At 36.3% G+C, this 13,902-nt stretch overlaps 1 protein-coding gene and 1 long non-coding RNA gene across 4 annotated transcripts in view; both read right to left on the bottom strand.

Moving 5' to 3' along the window:
• The window catches only part of LOC131528971 (C-type mannose receptor 2-like), a 60,714-nt gene extending 46,840 nt beyond the window's left edge, over positions 1-13,874 (bottom strand). For all 3 annotated transcript variants that reach the window (XR_009267963.1, XR_009267962.1, XM_058758452.1), the window contains exons 1-3: positions 13,544-13,874; positions 13,087-13,467; positions 11,727-12,101 (exon numbers count right to left, since the gene is read on the bottom strand). Coding sequence is in view for 1 of the 3 variants with exons in the window: in XM_058758452.1 (XP_058614435.1) it covers positions 11,727-12,101; positions 13,087-13,467; positions 13,544-13,862 (1,075 nt within the window). In the remaining 2 variants the exon portion in view is untranslated. The remainder of the gene's footprint in view (positions 1-11,726; positions 12,102-13,086; positions 13,468-13,543) is intronic.
• On the bottom strand, positions 6,359-7,987 carry LOC131528974 (uncharacterized). The gene is made up of 3 exons (XR_009267964.1): positions 7,821-7,987; positions 7,603-7,679; positions 6,359-7,435 (listed from the first exon to the last, which is right to left on the bottom strand). It is a non-coding gene; the product is annotated as an uncharacterized LOC131528974 (long non-coding RNA).
• Positions 13,875-13,902: the final 28 nt, after the last annotated feature.

The following is a 13,902-nucleotide window of genomic DNA, read 5'->3' as shown; positions in this document are numbered from 1 at the left end:
CGGTAACTTTTCTTTAATCTTTAGTGTACCTCTAGACCAAGCTGCCACATTTGCAAATCTCCTTTCCTTGTCCATGAAGAAAGGGGCAGGGTTAGCAGAGCTCATTAGCATTTAAAGAGACATGCACCAAAATGGCTCACTGTGAACGGAGCTGTTTTTGATAAGGTGTTGTTTTACACTACCATTGAGAAATTTTGGTTTCACTTTATTTTGATGGTCCCTTTAACACATTCTATTGACTATGTAATGTTGCACCTACATTTCTACTGACTCTCATTAGAGTGTTAGTAGTGTATTAGTAGACTGGTAGGGTTAGTGTTAGATTAAGTTGACACGTTCTTGAAAAGTTACTTGTAGTCAGTAGAATATCTGTTGGGAGACCAACACAATAAGGAGTTAGTAGATATGAAGCAGACAGTCTACTAATACTCTTATGAGAGTTTGTTGACATGTAGTTGCAACATTACTTAGTGTCAACAGAATGTTCAAAAGGGACCATCAAAATAATGTGTTCCTGAAATTTTAACCAAAATATGTTATAGATTTTTCATGAAGACCCTAAAGAAACATATCATCTTGTGGAAAATGGGCATCTGATGTCCCATTTAATGGTCCAGGTTCTGCTTTACATAATCTATTTTTCTTTAAAGCCTTGTGAAAAAAGAAAAAAAGTAGAGCTGTTTCAAAGTGCACATGCTTTTACTGGCAATGAGCAGCGTTTGATCCGATCAGTCAGTGTTTATCTAAAGTGTATTTACATGCAGGTCATTGACTTTAATATCCCAATATATTTGGTCATTTAGTTTAGTATTGTTTCTTGATCACTGACTGGATCAACAATGTAAATAAACCCTGATTCTTTGGCTGATGCAAGTTTGTTCTGTGGATAGGCCTATTTCTTTCTTGACGCATACTATCATATGATTAAAGAAGACTTATGCAGCAGTCAAGTTGCACTGTAAAACCTAATAAATGTCCTAACACTTTTTAGTTGACTGAATGTACAAAAATGTGTTGATTTTAAATGTAAAAATCTAGTAATCTGTATAATCTTTTTAGTTTGAAAACCCTAGTTAAGATAAATTGATGGTTAAGCTATTTTTAAAGTGTTATTTTTAGTTTAATATAATATAGGGGAGATCTGTTAGTGTTTAATCTTCTGTTATGTTTGGTTTTAAAAGGGTTTCTGTTATGTCTGCATTTTTGGGGAGGTTACCATTGTAAAACTATATACTGCTTAATTTAAACAGCAATAACTGCAATTGTTGATGCAGTGGCAGTCCTTCTGTTGGTAATATTAGCATGTGCATGTGTGCTGTTACTAACTAGATAACTGAAGCACTTAATTTATTGGAGTACTACTTACTTGGTCTTTTTAAGGCAATCGATTTGCATGATTTTAACAAGTAAATCAGATTGCTGTTTTGAGTAATTACAGTTGAGAAATTCCAAGTTGCAGTAAATGTTACATTAGTTAGTTCAACTTAAATAATGAGTTGTTTGGATTACACACCTAGTATTTTTAACTTAAAATGAAGTAATTTTCGAAACTAAAATTTTTTTTAGTTAACTTCGTTTTTAAGGCAATCGGTTTGCACGCATTTTAAAGTAAGGTTAACTAATTAGATTTTACAGTGTGCATGAACATATATGATACTTAAATTCTCCTCGTGCCTCTCAAAATAAAGTCAGTCATACAGGTTTGGAAGCACATGAGGTTGATTAAATGATGACAGAATGATCATTTTTAGCAGATTACTTTCTTTAACACTTGCTTCCTTGCAATCACTCTTATTAAACTGCGGAAATGTAATTGCAATAAACCTGTTAGCAAATGCAAATACAAAATCAAGCAAGCAACTCAATCTTTTATAGGCATTTTACCAAGAAAACAGTTTTCAGGGACATTTACGGTTAAGCATATAGATATTTTGCTGGATCAGTGTTTGTATGTTTGTGTTTTCAGAATCAGGAGATCACAATATTGATAAAACACAAACATATAAATATATTCTGAAAAATCAGGTATATTCTATTGTACAGACTGCAGTCGGCTCAGGTATTCTGTCCTGGATTTGAAGAAACTATTGTTCCTTTGAGCAGTTTTACTGGCCCTGCATCAGTTTTTGGTGTAGAAATCAAGTAGAATTAATTTCACCTTTATTTTAATCCATCAGGCCAGTGCTGCAGCAATGCATTACTTTATTTCTTTACTGTTAGTCATTATTGGGCTGCATGTGAGCATTCAGTCAGTTACAGTAAGAGTTTCTAAGCCAAGAAATTACAGGTCAGAGCTGACTGTGTCCAATGGAATGGACTGAGGTTCGTGGGGGTCTATGGAAATCTGTCCAACTGGACTGTATGCTGCAGGGTTTAGTTTAAAGGTAAGTCTGGTATTGAATCCATTACAGTAATATGGGGTTAAACATGTAAGCCAGTGACTGATCATTACTCGTCATTTAGTTCCTGCTATCTTCAGGGAAATACATCTGTTTAATACTAAAGGACACAAAGATGAATGTTACTATGGGATGATTAGAGTTAATGGTAACACATTATTTTAAGGTGTCCTTGTTGCACGTTACATGTACTTACTATTATGATAATTAATTATGCATAATTACATGCAAGTACACTGTAAAAAGTGATAAGTTGACTTAATTTAAAAAAAAAATATTTTTTTTATTATGTAATTAATCATTTTAAGGCAACGGGTTTCCTCAATGCTTTTAAGTTAAGTCAACTTATCACTTTTTACAGTGTAACCCTAAGACAAAATCACACCCTAACCATATAGTAAGTAGGCTACATGTATCTATGCAATTAACCGAGCGCACCACTGATGCTATGGCAAGCCAAACTATTCATAAACGCCTGCTTGGGGCGTCTGATTGCACACTGACACGTCAAAAGCGTGCGATTTGACAGCAAAATGGCGTCCTTAGTGTGCGCTTTGGGATCATTAAAAGCGCGTCCTCGACGTATAATTTGCTATAAAAACGAGCGTTCGTGTCCGACTCAAAACGCACGTATTCAACGCCCATTTCTGTTATGATAAACTCACGTCAAGAACGCACGTTTTAATAGCAAATCACACGTCGAGGACGTGCGTTTTGCTTTCAAATCGCACAATTTTGATCTGTCAGTGTGCAATCAGACACCCGAGCAGGCGTTTATGAATAGTTTGGCTTGCCATATATTTCAAAGCCTCGCGCGGGAGTGACATGTCATCTGTAGTGATGGGTCGTTCTTGAACGATTCGTTCTTTTTGAACAAATCTTTAATGTGACTCGGGAAGAACGAGTCGTCTCGGAGAGTGATTCGTTCAGTCGCGCATGCGCAACATCCTATAGGTTCTGCACTGAATTAGTTCACCTGTTTCGAGTCTTCGGTTTTTGAATCGTTCGTTCATCACGTGACAGCCTCATAACCTAAAATTCAGTCTGAGGGAAAAATACTTAATAATAATAATAATAATAACCAACTCTTTAGTTTATTACCTTTGTTGCCACATTCAGTGTTATGGAAAAGAACCATCATGACAGAAATTCACATTTATAAACTGTAATTAAAAAGCTAATTTGAGACCAGAAACACATCATGTAACTGTAAGAGTAAATAATAATAATAATAATAACTATGCACCCGTTTGTAAGGAAGCTTGAAAATTAACTAATTTATCTGTCCAATGCTGTCACATCACGTGACAAAAGAACGAACGACTCGAAAGACTCGGGATACGAACTAATCAATTCTCTTTCCGGCTCTGACTGCATAGGTTTAGCTTATGAGGCTGTCACGTGATGAACGAACGACTCAAACCCGAAGACTTGTCAGATAAGAGGTGAGGTGAGCTAATAATAGAAGACCCAGGTAAACAATGAATTAATCTATTCTGTTTCTTATAGCATTATAGTTTGTATTGTTTGTAGTTGATCAACGTTTGCATAAGTAGTAGATGTGTTAGGGAAGTAGCACGTAACATTTTAATTATATTTTGCTAAAATGAACAAAATGAACGAAATGACTCGAAAAAAGATTTGTTCATTTTGCTGAACGAGACTCAAAGGTCCGAGTCAGTAAAATGATCCGAACTTCCCATCACTAGTCATCTGCGCGCAATACAAGCCCTCGCGCGGGCATGATCATTCCCCACATCCTCACACTGCTCGCGCTAACACTTTTATTTTTGTCAGTCGTGGGGCGGGGCTTGCTGTTTTAGTTGTAATCTCAAATGTCATTGGTTAGTCGTGGCCTAATGGTTAGGGAGTCAGGCTTGTAACCTGAAGGTTGAAGGTTGGGGATTGTGAATGAACAGCACTCTCTCCACCTTCGATACAAGGCACCGAACACCTAATTGCTCCCTGGGCAATGGAGCAATGGCTGCCCACTGCTCCGTGTGTGTGTTCACTGTGTCTGTGCATTTGTTCACTACTCACTGCTGTATGTGTGCACTTGGATGGGTTAAATGCAGAGCACCAATTTCGAGTATGGGTCACCATACTTGACAATACGTCACGACTTAACTTAACTTATTCCCCTTTTCTGGAAGTCAGTATTGGACGCCTGTTATAATATGATTCATAATTCACTTGACTTGAGACATGGCATCAGTGGACCTGTGGACATGTGAGTTATCGTTTCATTTGCTTGTTTTATTTATTTATTTATTTATTTTATTGATTTTGTCTTTATTTCATGTAATTTAAAGGAGATTTTCTCAATATTTAGATTTTTTTGCACCCTCAGATTCCAGATTTTCAAATAGTTGTATCTCAGCGAAATATTGTCCGATCCTAACAAACCATACATCAATGGAAAGATTATTTATTCAGCTTTCAGATGATGTATAAATCTCATTTTTGAAAAATTGACACTTAAGACTGGTTTTGATGTCTAGGGTCACAAATGTGCTTACAGTAGATAGAAATTACATTGACTTTAAAATGCAAATTGCAAAATAAAAGGAAAAGCTTGTTGCATACCGTATCCTTCACACACAGACAAATACACACAATATATTATCTACAGTAGCTCCCCATTTTGTAAATCACTGTGTCAGTCACAAAATTATCCTGATTAATTTGTTATTATTCTCAATGACAGGGTGTTTAGATGTTTCAGATTTTTTTTATTTTATTAACTAAACTGTTCATTTGGTCAACACCAGTGGTCTTTTAAGGTTCAGAACTAAAGAAAGAAATCCACATTTGTGTGATTACTTATTAAAATGCATGATAAACCTTCAAATAATATCATATAAAATACCACATAGTCCATAAAACAGATATGCAACATTTCTAAAAAAAAAAAAAAAAAAAAAAAAATCTAAAGGAAACTTATGACTGAAGCATATTATTCCTGCCACCCGCATATACAGTAACACTTCCTCCAGTCCCATTTATTCTGAAAGTGTGTCATATGATCTGTAAGTCATGTCTTCATCTGGTTGTTCCACTGTATGTTGTTGTACTGTAACATTCCATTACTGTAGACAAATAAAATTGTATTTCAGAAGTGCAAAACAGCTGATTTATTATGATGTTTGGGTTACCATATAGGTTTATGAACATGTCAACAAATCATCCATCCATCCATTTCCCAAACCATCCTGTCGGGTCACAGATATACTGGAGCCTATCCCAGTGCCTTGGGCTGAATTAACAAATCATTGCAGTGATCATTTATTTATTTTTATTTTTGTCAGTCGTGGGGCGGGCTTGCTGTTTTAGTTGTAATCTCAAATGTCATTGGTTAGTCGTGGCCTAATGGTTAGAGTCAGGCTTGTAACCTGAAGGTTGAAGGTTGGGGATTGTGAATGAACAGCACTCTCTCCACCTTCGATACAAGGCACCGAACACCTAATTGCTCCCTGGGCAATGGAGCAATGGCTGCCCACTGCTCCGTGTGTGTGTTCACTGTGTGTGTGCATTTGTTCACTACTCACTGCTGTGTGTGTGCACTTGGATGGGTTAAATGCAGAGCACCAATTTCGAGTATGGGTCACCATACTTGACAATACGTCACGACTTAACTTAACTTATTCCCCTTTTCTGGAAGTCAGTATTGGACGCCTGTTATAATATGATTCATAATTCACTTGACTTGAGACATGGCATCAGTGGACCTGTGGACATGTGAGTTATCGTTTCATTTGCTTGTTTTATTTATTTATTTATTGATTTTATTGATTTTGTCTTTATTTCATGTAATTTAAAGGAGATTTTCTCAATATTTAGATTTTTTTGCACCCTCAGATTCCAGATTTTCAAATAGTTGTATCTCAGCGAGATATTGTCCGATCCTAACAAACCATACATCAATGGAAAGATTATTTATTCAGCTTTCAGATGATGTATAAATCTCATTTTTGAAAAATTGACACTTAAGACTGGTTTTGATGTCTAGGGTCACAAATGTGCTTACAGTAGATAGAAATTACATTGACTTTAAAATGCAAATTGCAAAATAAAAGGAAAAGCTTGTTGCATACCGTATCCTTCACACACAGACAAATACACACAAGATATTATCTACAGTAGCTCCCCATTTTGTAAATCACTGTGTCAGTCACAAAATTATCCTGATTAATTTGTTATTATTCTCAATGACAGGGTGTTTAGATGTTTCAGATTTTTTTTATTTTATTAACTAAACTGTTCATTTGGTCAACACCAGTGGTCTTTTAAGGTTCAGAACTAAAGAAAGAAATCCACATTTGTGTGATTACTTATTAAAATGCATGATAAACCTTCAAATAATATCATATAAAATACCACATAGTCCATAAAACAGATATGCAACATTTCTAATAAAAAAAAAAAAAAAAAAAAAAAAAAATCTAAAGGAAACTTATGACTGAAGCATATTATTCCTGCCACCCGCATATACAGTAACACTTCCTCCAGTCCCATTTATTCTGAAAGTGTGTCATATGATCTGTAAGTCATGTCTTCATCTGGTTGTTCCACTGTATGTTGTTGTACTGTAACATTCCATTACTGTAGACAAATAAAATTGTATTTCAGAAGTGCAAAACAGCTGATTTATTATGATGTTTGGGTTACCATATAGGTTTATGAACATGTCAACAAATCATCCATCCATCCATTTCCCAAACCATCCTGTCGGGTCACAGATATACTGGAGCCTATCCCAGTGCCTTGGGCTGAATTAACAAATCATTGCAGCGATCATGTATTTATTTATTTATTTTTATTTTTTGTAATATCGTGTACAGTGCAGAATATCAGTTACCAGTAGCAAGAACATGCAAGATGCAGATGTTCAGTAACAGTTTGATAAAACTTGAAACCCAAACCATTTTTAATGTCCTGGAATGCTCCTTTTTCTCTTATGGACTGGTTTTACGATAGCTTCTCAAATGCATGGTGAAGTTGCTGGGTAGTCCTTGTCTGATCAATTCTTCCTGAAGCTGAAATGTGATTTATTCTCTGTGAGATATTTATGAGCTAAATATTTGATAAGATCTGTTAATGATATTGCTTCTGTTGTTCTTAAATTTATTTATTTATTGTGTATTATTGTTGTAGAACAAACAAAAAGAACATAATAAGTGTTTTACATCTACATGTTTCTCACCTGTATAATCACCAGCTCTTTAATCTGAGACTCTGACAGATTTTCCAGACTTCTAACTTCCACTTTCAGTCCCATCACTGATAACAAACGAACAAAACTGGTCAGTAGTACACACACACACACACACACACACACACAAACATCTGGTGATGTTGATATATGTTGACAAACATTTGACTGAAAACAGCAGGAAAGATAAAATGTCTACACAAACATACCGTACTTATCTGAATTGATGGGTAAATATGATGGTCATCATGTCCACCAGAAACCAAACAGAAGACAGAGCTAGCATTAGTACAAAAGATACTCAGTTACATTAATAATAATAATGGCATTCATAACAGATCAACAGTTTTTTTTTAATTATTGCAGTGAATTGCCTTGTGTGTTTTTCTTTCATTTAACTATTTAGTTATAGTACTGTAGGTATATTAGCTCACCAGTGTAACAGAAAAAAGGCAAACTTTCAAAGCAGTTCTCATCTGTCCACTGACTAAAGTATTGTAAAGACACAGCTGTGCAGTGTTGAGCTCCCATCTGTCCTGGGACACTTGCACCATTATCTGGTTGTGCATCAAAACCTCGAGTCCATGGCAGCCAATATGTGAAAGAAGAGTTGGTCTGATCTGACCACAGTCTGTTTCTGTGCAGACCAATCCATATATAATCACTATAATAACGTGTAGAGTTCAGTATCTGTTGGCGCTCTGTCTCATTGCTCACACTGGCCAGGTCTGTGTATGTCTCTCTGCAGTAGCTCTGAGCTCCAGTCCAGGTCCTATACTCAGTTACCAGAACATACTTCTGAGAGGAATTTCCTTTACCTAAAATAAAAACACATTTTTTTTTTTTTTTAATCAATTTTCTAATAAAATGTATAGTTGTGTAATAAAATAACAAATCAAAGAATTAAAAATTATTTTTAATATAATTTGGGGTTTAGCCTAATTGTGGAAGAAATTTACTGAACAATTTAGGATCTTGGACTTCATAAGAAAAAAAAAATATATATATAAAATACTTGTGATGTCTTACCATTGTAGCAAACAAATGCATTATATCTGTCACATGAATGATCAAACCAGTTTCCATTAGCGTCCATGAAAACACACAGTTCATTCGATCTGTTGTGTGGTTGATGATACCAGTTCCTGAAATCTCTCTGTCCTTCCAGATAGAAATCATCGTCTTCCAGTGACCATCTCCAGCTGTTCACATCATCATACAGTCCAATCCAGGCTGAACCATTGTAACTCCCATTAACTGTGTTAATCAGCCTGTTCATTTCCTGCATGTTCTCAACGGTGGCCAGATCAGTGTAATTCTGTCTGCAGTATCTCTGAGCTTCAGTCCAGGTCTTAGACTCATTCACAAAGTGATACTGACGGGGCGATGCTGATGCTGTCAACATGGGAAAAAGGGTGAAGATAAAATATAAAAAGTTCAATACACATTAAAGTCTTTTAACATCATATGTGGCATATTTGTACTCTTACTTATTAACCAGTTACATTAAGCATGAGACAAAACATCTGTAGCAGCACTGTGTAAAAAACAAGCACAAGAATGAATCAATGTTAAATAACTTCATTTCTAAATCACATTGGCCCTATGTCTTTCTTTCGCATCTTTGTAATTTTTATCAACAAAATGTCTTGCTTGAGTTAAAGAAACAGCGTTTGAGTCTGTCTATTGTGGACCTTATATAGCTTGGTCTCTTTTTAGTGCTGCACTCATGGTGTTCTGTCTTCCCGAATGTATTTCCACAGCATGAAGGTAAATATGAATGCATTTTAAAATCTTCTCAGCCTACTGACATTTGATACGACATCTGCTTTGAACATTACAACGCACATGATAACATTCTTCAGCTCTACAATAAGTAAATCCACTTCACCAGACAATTACTCTTCAACAGCAATGCTATAGAGCTACCGCAAGAATAGAACTTCAAAGACAAAATTCTAAAGATGGCTGCACACTTGTTTCTCTCGCGCGTCGATATCTGCCAGACAGAGGTGTACGCTTAAAAGCATTCAAGCTATTGTTTTTTTTTTAAACATACGGTATGTGAAAGTGGTAAACCTATATCTGCTATCTAAAATAAAGTCAACCTTAAGAATATCTTAACAGAGGAACACACGGTATCACAGTCAGATGAGTGTACTCTATGTTTGTGGTGAGACTCTGTTGGGGTGTGAAAGAAGTACTCACCGTTGTAGCAAATTAAAGGTAATGCAGTGTTGCAGTTTTCATCTGTCCAGCTCCCAGAATCTCTAAATGACACTGCAGTGCAGTATTCTCTGTTTCCAGCATTATCTGGCTGTCCTGTCCTCCAGTTACTGAATGAAGAGTTGCTCTGATCTGACCAAGATCTGGTTCTGTACAGTCCAATCCAAACTTTATAATAATAATATGGCAATAAAGTCTGAAGTTTGAAGTTTTCAGTCTTATTCCTGATACTGATGAGGTCTGTGTGATACTCTCTGCAGTAACTCTGAGCTCCAGTCCAGTTTTTGTACTGGTTAACAAACACATAACTTGTACTAGCATTCGCTCTTCCTGTGGGGAATATATATATGTAGATGTAATATATCTTGGAATTGTAAATATATTGTTCTAAAAACTAAAAAAAAACTCACCATCATAGCAAACAAATGGAAATGTATAGTGGCAAGAGGCTTCACTCCATATTCCTTGATAATACGACATGTACACACACAGACTCTGTCCATACGAGTTCACTGGTTGATGGACAAACCAGCTTTTAAATCCTCCGTCTAATGTTGCATTATCTAGAGACCATCGCCAGCTGTTTAGATCATTATACAGACCAATCCAAGCTTTACCATAGTAAGTCCTGCGCACCATTTTAATGAGTCTGTTCATTTCCTGCATGTTCTCAACGGTGGCCAGATCAGTGTAATTCTGTCTGCAGTATCTCTGAGCTTCAGTCCAGGTCTTAGACTCATTCACAAAGTGATACTGACGGGTACATGACGATTGTGTGCAGATTTCTGTAAGTTCAACATATAAAATAGAGAAACACATTTGATTTTCTGCACATTTGATTTTCTTCCATGTTTTCCTTTGTCTTTGGAGTGTTACAAGCTGTTTGTGCACATATAGGATCTGTAAAGTTGCAAAGATTAAAGTCTCAAACCCAAAGATATATTCTTTATAAAAGTTAAGACTCAGCCATGCCTTCCTAAAACGGCTCATTCAAACATGCCCCCACGTCTACAGATTTGCAAAACACCGCCCAAATGTATACGCAATGAAAGAAGGCATAACTTTTATTCTCACTGCAGTATTGTTGCTGCCGTCCCCATGTCGTGGAGACGCTGTGTTTCGTTGTGAAAGCGAAAGTACTTCGTTTGGGCTTCCAAATGTGGACACAACTAAAAATCAGTGGTTAAGTTATATTTACAACACTGTTCCAGCACATTAAGCAAATATTAGAGTGTGTGCAGCGCATTTTACGGAGGACTGTTTCCCAAACCGGCTCATTCAAACACGCCCCCACATGTCTACGTCACGGTGTGGAGAGGTTTGCATAACACCGGCCAAAGGTACAAGCAATGAAAGAAGGCGTACTATTATTCTCGCTGTAGTATTGTTGCTGTCGCCAGTAATGTGAACACTATGAATGGCTGTGATGTGAACACTATAAAGTGGGACAATTCCTACGTCGCAAGGACAGTCTGGTGCTTCTGACTCACAGCCTGTGAATACGTTTCGATATTTAAAGAATTTTCTACTGACTATTCAAACACGAGTTTTGAGCAGTGTAGAGTAGTGCTTGTTTGGCGTTTCTACGAGCCACAGCACCACAACATGGTAAGGGGCTTAACATTTCCGTCACACGCTTGAGGTATTCGGCTAATCGCCGCGTTTCAGAAAGGTGGGGCATAGAGGAGCAACAATAATGTACAGTAAATGGAAAATGTGTTTTTTGAACCTTGAACCGCGTAAACACATTGCATTACACCAAATACACAAAATAATGTTCTTTTTAGCATCATATGACCCCTTTAACATTACTGTTGTTTGTTTGTTTGTTTTTGTTTTGTCTGTGCAACAATTGTAAGTGATAAAATAGATAGCAAAAATACACTCACTGTTGTAGCAGATGAAAGGCATGCTGGATAAGCAGTTCTCTTCAGTCCATCGACCTAAATGACTGAATGATACAGCAGTACAGTGCTGAAAACCCCACTGGTGATAGTCATATTCACCATTATCTGGTTGTTGTACTGGGTAGGGAATGGCTGGACTCCAATCTTCATATTTGGTAATCTGACCATTTGACCAAATCCTGTTTCTGTACAGTCCGATCCAGACTCCTCCACCTGTGCTGTTAAGGATCCTCTGGTTTTCAGTCTGATTTCTCACATTGACGAGATCTGTGTAATGATCTCTGCAGTATCTACGAGCCTCTGACCAGGTTTTGCTGTCATTGATTCTGATAAAACTCTGTGATGCATTCCCTCTACCTGAGATAATAAAAATGTACAACATATATTTTCGGAAATTTTCGGTATGGGTCTTTCGGTTCAGTACGCATGTGTACCAAACAAATACAGCATTGTTTTAACCGCTGCATGAGTGAAACTTCATTCAGTTCATTCATCCAGTTTTATATATTGTTACTTTTGATAAGTAACAAAGTCTCATCTTTCAAATTGTGTTAATTTTTTGGGGGAAATTCAAACAATAAATGCTGTTTCAACACGAAATAAACATGAATGAACGAACATCTCATGACTCAATCAGTGTTTCAACCACAGAAAGATGTCAGTAAAAAAGCTTGTCAACAAAATGTCACGTAGCATTTCATTTACCTCAGACAAGTCATCAGTGTCTACAGCTCGTTAGTTCACAATAGAAATTAAGTCTAGAGAAGAGCATTTTGCAAAATATTAGCCTATATACTCAATGCTCATTATATTTTAGTTTACAGGTTAGTCAAGTCTTAATTATTTAATGTATGTCTAAATCAACCTGTTAAATGAATATATTTCAACAACAAATAGAAATTTTACAATTTAAAATTAATTTAAAAACTGCATTATGTGCAATTTACATGTTTTTTTTTTAAAGTTGAGTGTCTATTATATTTTAAAATAAATAGTAATTCAATTTAAGTCTGGGTGTTAATTGTAACCTTATAGTAATGTAAAAGGACTCCCTACAGTTTAGAGCACAAGAAGTAGATTTTTATCCTTAAAAAATGTTTTATTATAATTTAATTTATTTAAAGAAAGAGCAATTTGCTCAGAAAACCACGGTTTAATAAAATAAAATAAAAATGATGTTTAGTTTTTCCCCCTGCTGTCCCAAACCACTCTGAACCATGACGTCAAAACCAAGGTGTCATGTTTGTGTTACACCCCTAATACATATGTATGTGTGTGTGTGTGTGTGTGTAGAAAAACTCCATAAAAGAAGAAGAAGAAGAAAATAATGAATTGTCCTTACCACCATAGCAAAGAAATGGCAGCATGTTGTCACATGACATATCATACCAGTTGCCATTATAATCCATGTAAACACATAGTTGCTTCCCACCACTATTGTCTGGTTGATGATACCAGTTCCTGAAATCTCTCTCTCCTTCCTGATAGAAATCATCGTCTTCCAGTGACCATCTCCAGCTGTTTTTCAGCACATCATCATACAGTCCAATCCAGGCTGAACCATTGTAACTCCCATTAACTGTGTTAATCAGCCTGTTCATTTCCTCCATGTTCTCAACGGTGGCCAGATCAGTGTAATTCTGTCTGCAGTATCTCTGAGCTTCAGTCCAGGTCTTAGACTCATTCACAAAGTGATACTGACGGGATGATGTCAAAGGTGACACTGGGGAGAAAGGTGTAAAATTTCAACATTTCAATTTTTTTTACAGTCCTGTCCACTACATAGAAATCTTACTTACCAACATAGCAAATGAAAGGAAATCTATAATCGCAGTATTCATCAGTCCATTTCCCAGAGTCACTGAATGAGACTACAGTGCAGGATCCTGCATTATCTGGCTGTCTTGTCCTCCAGTTACTGAATGAAGAGTTGCTCTGATCTGACCAAGATCTGGCTCTGTACAGTCCAATCCAAACATCATAATAATAATCATAGTGATTCTTAAATGAATTCTGGATCTTCTGGTTTTCAGCCTCATTCTTGATACTGACGAGGTCTGTGTGATGTTCCCTGCAGTAACTCTGAGCATCAGTCCAGGTTTTGTACTGATAAACCATCACATAACTAGCACGGGCATTCTGTCTTCCTGAAACATTT

Source organism: Onychostoma macrolepis, chromosome 21 (genome assembly GCF_012432095.1).
Source record: "Onychostoma macrolepis isolate SWU-2019 chromosome 21, ASM1243209v1, whole genome shotgun sequence".
Taxonomy (NCBI): Eukaryota; Metazoa; Chordata; class Actinopteri; order Cypriniformes; family Cyprinidae; genus Onychostoma; species Onychostoma macrolepis.
The sequence above is the reverse complement of the archived record's forward strand: the minus strand, read 5'-3'. Positions and strand labels throughout refer to the sequence as shown.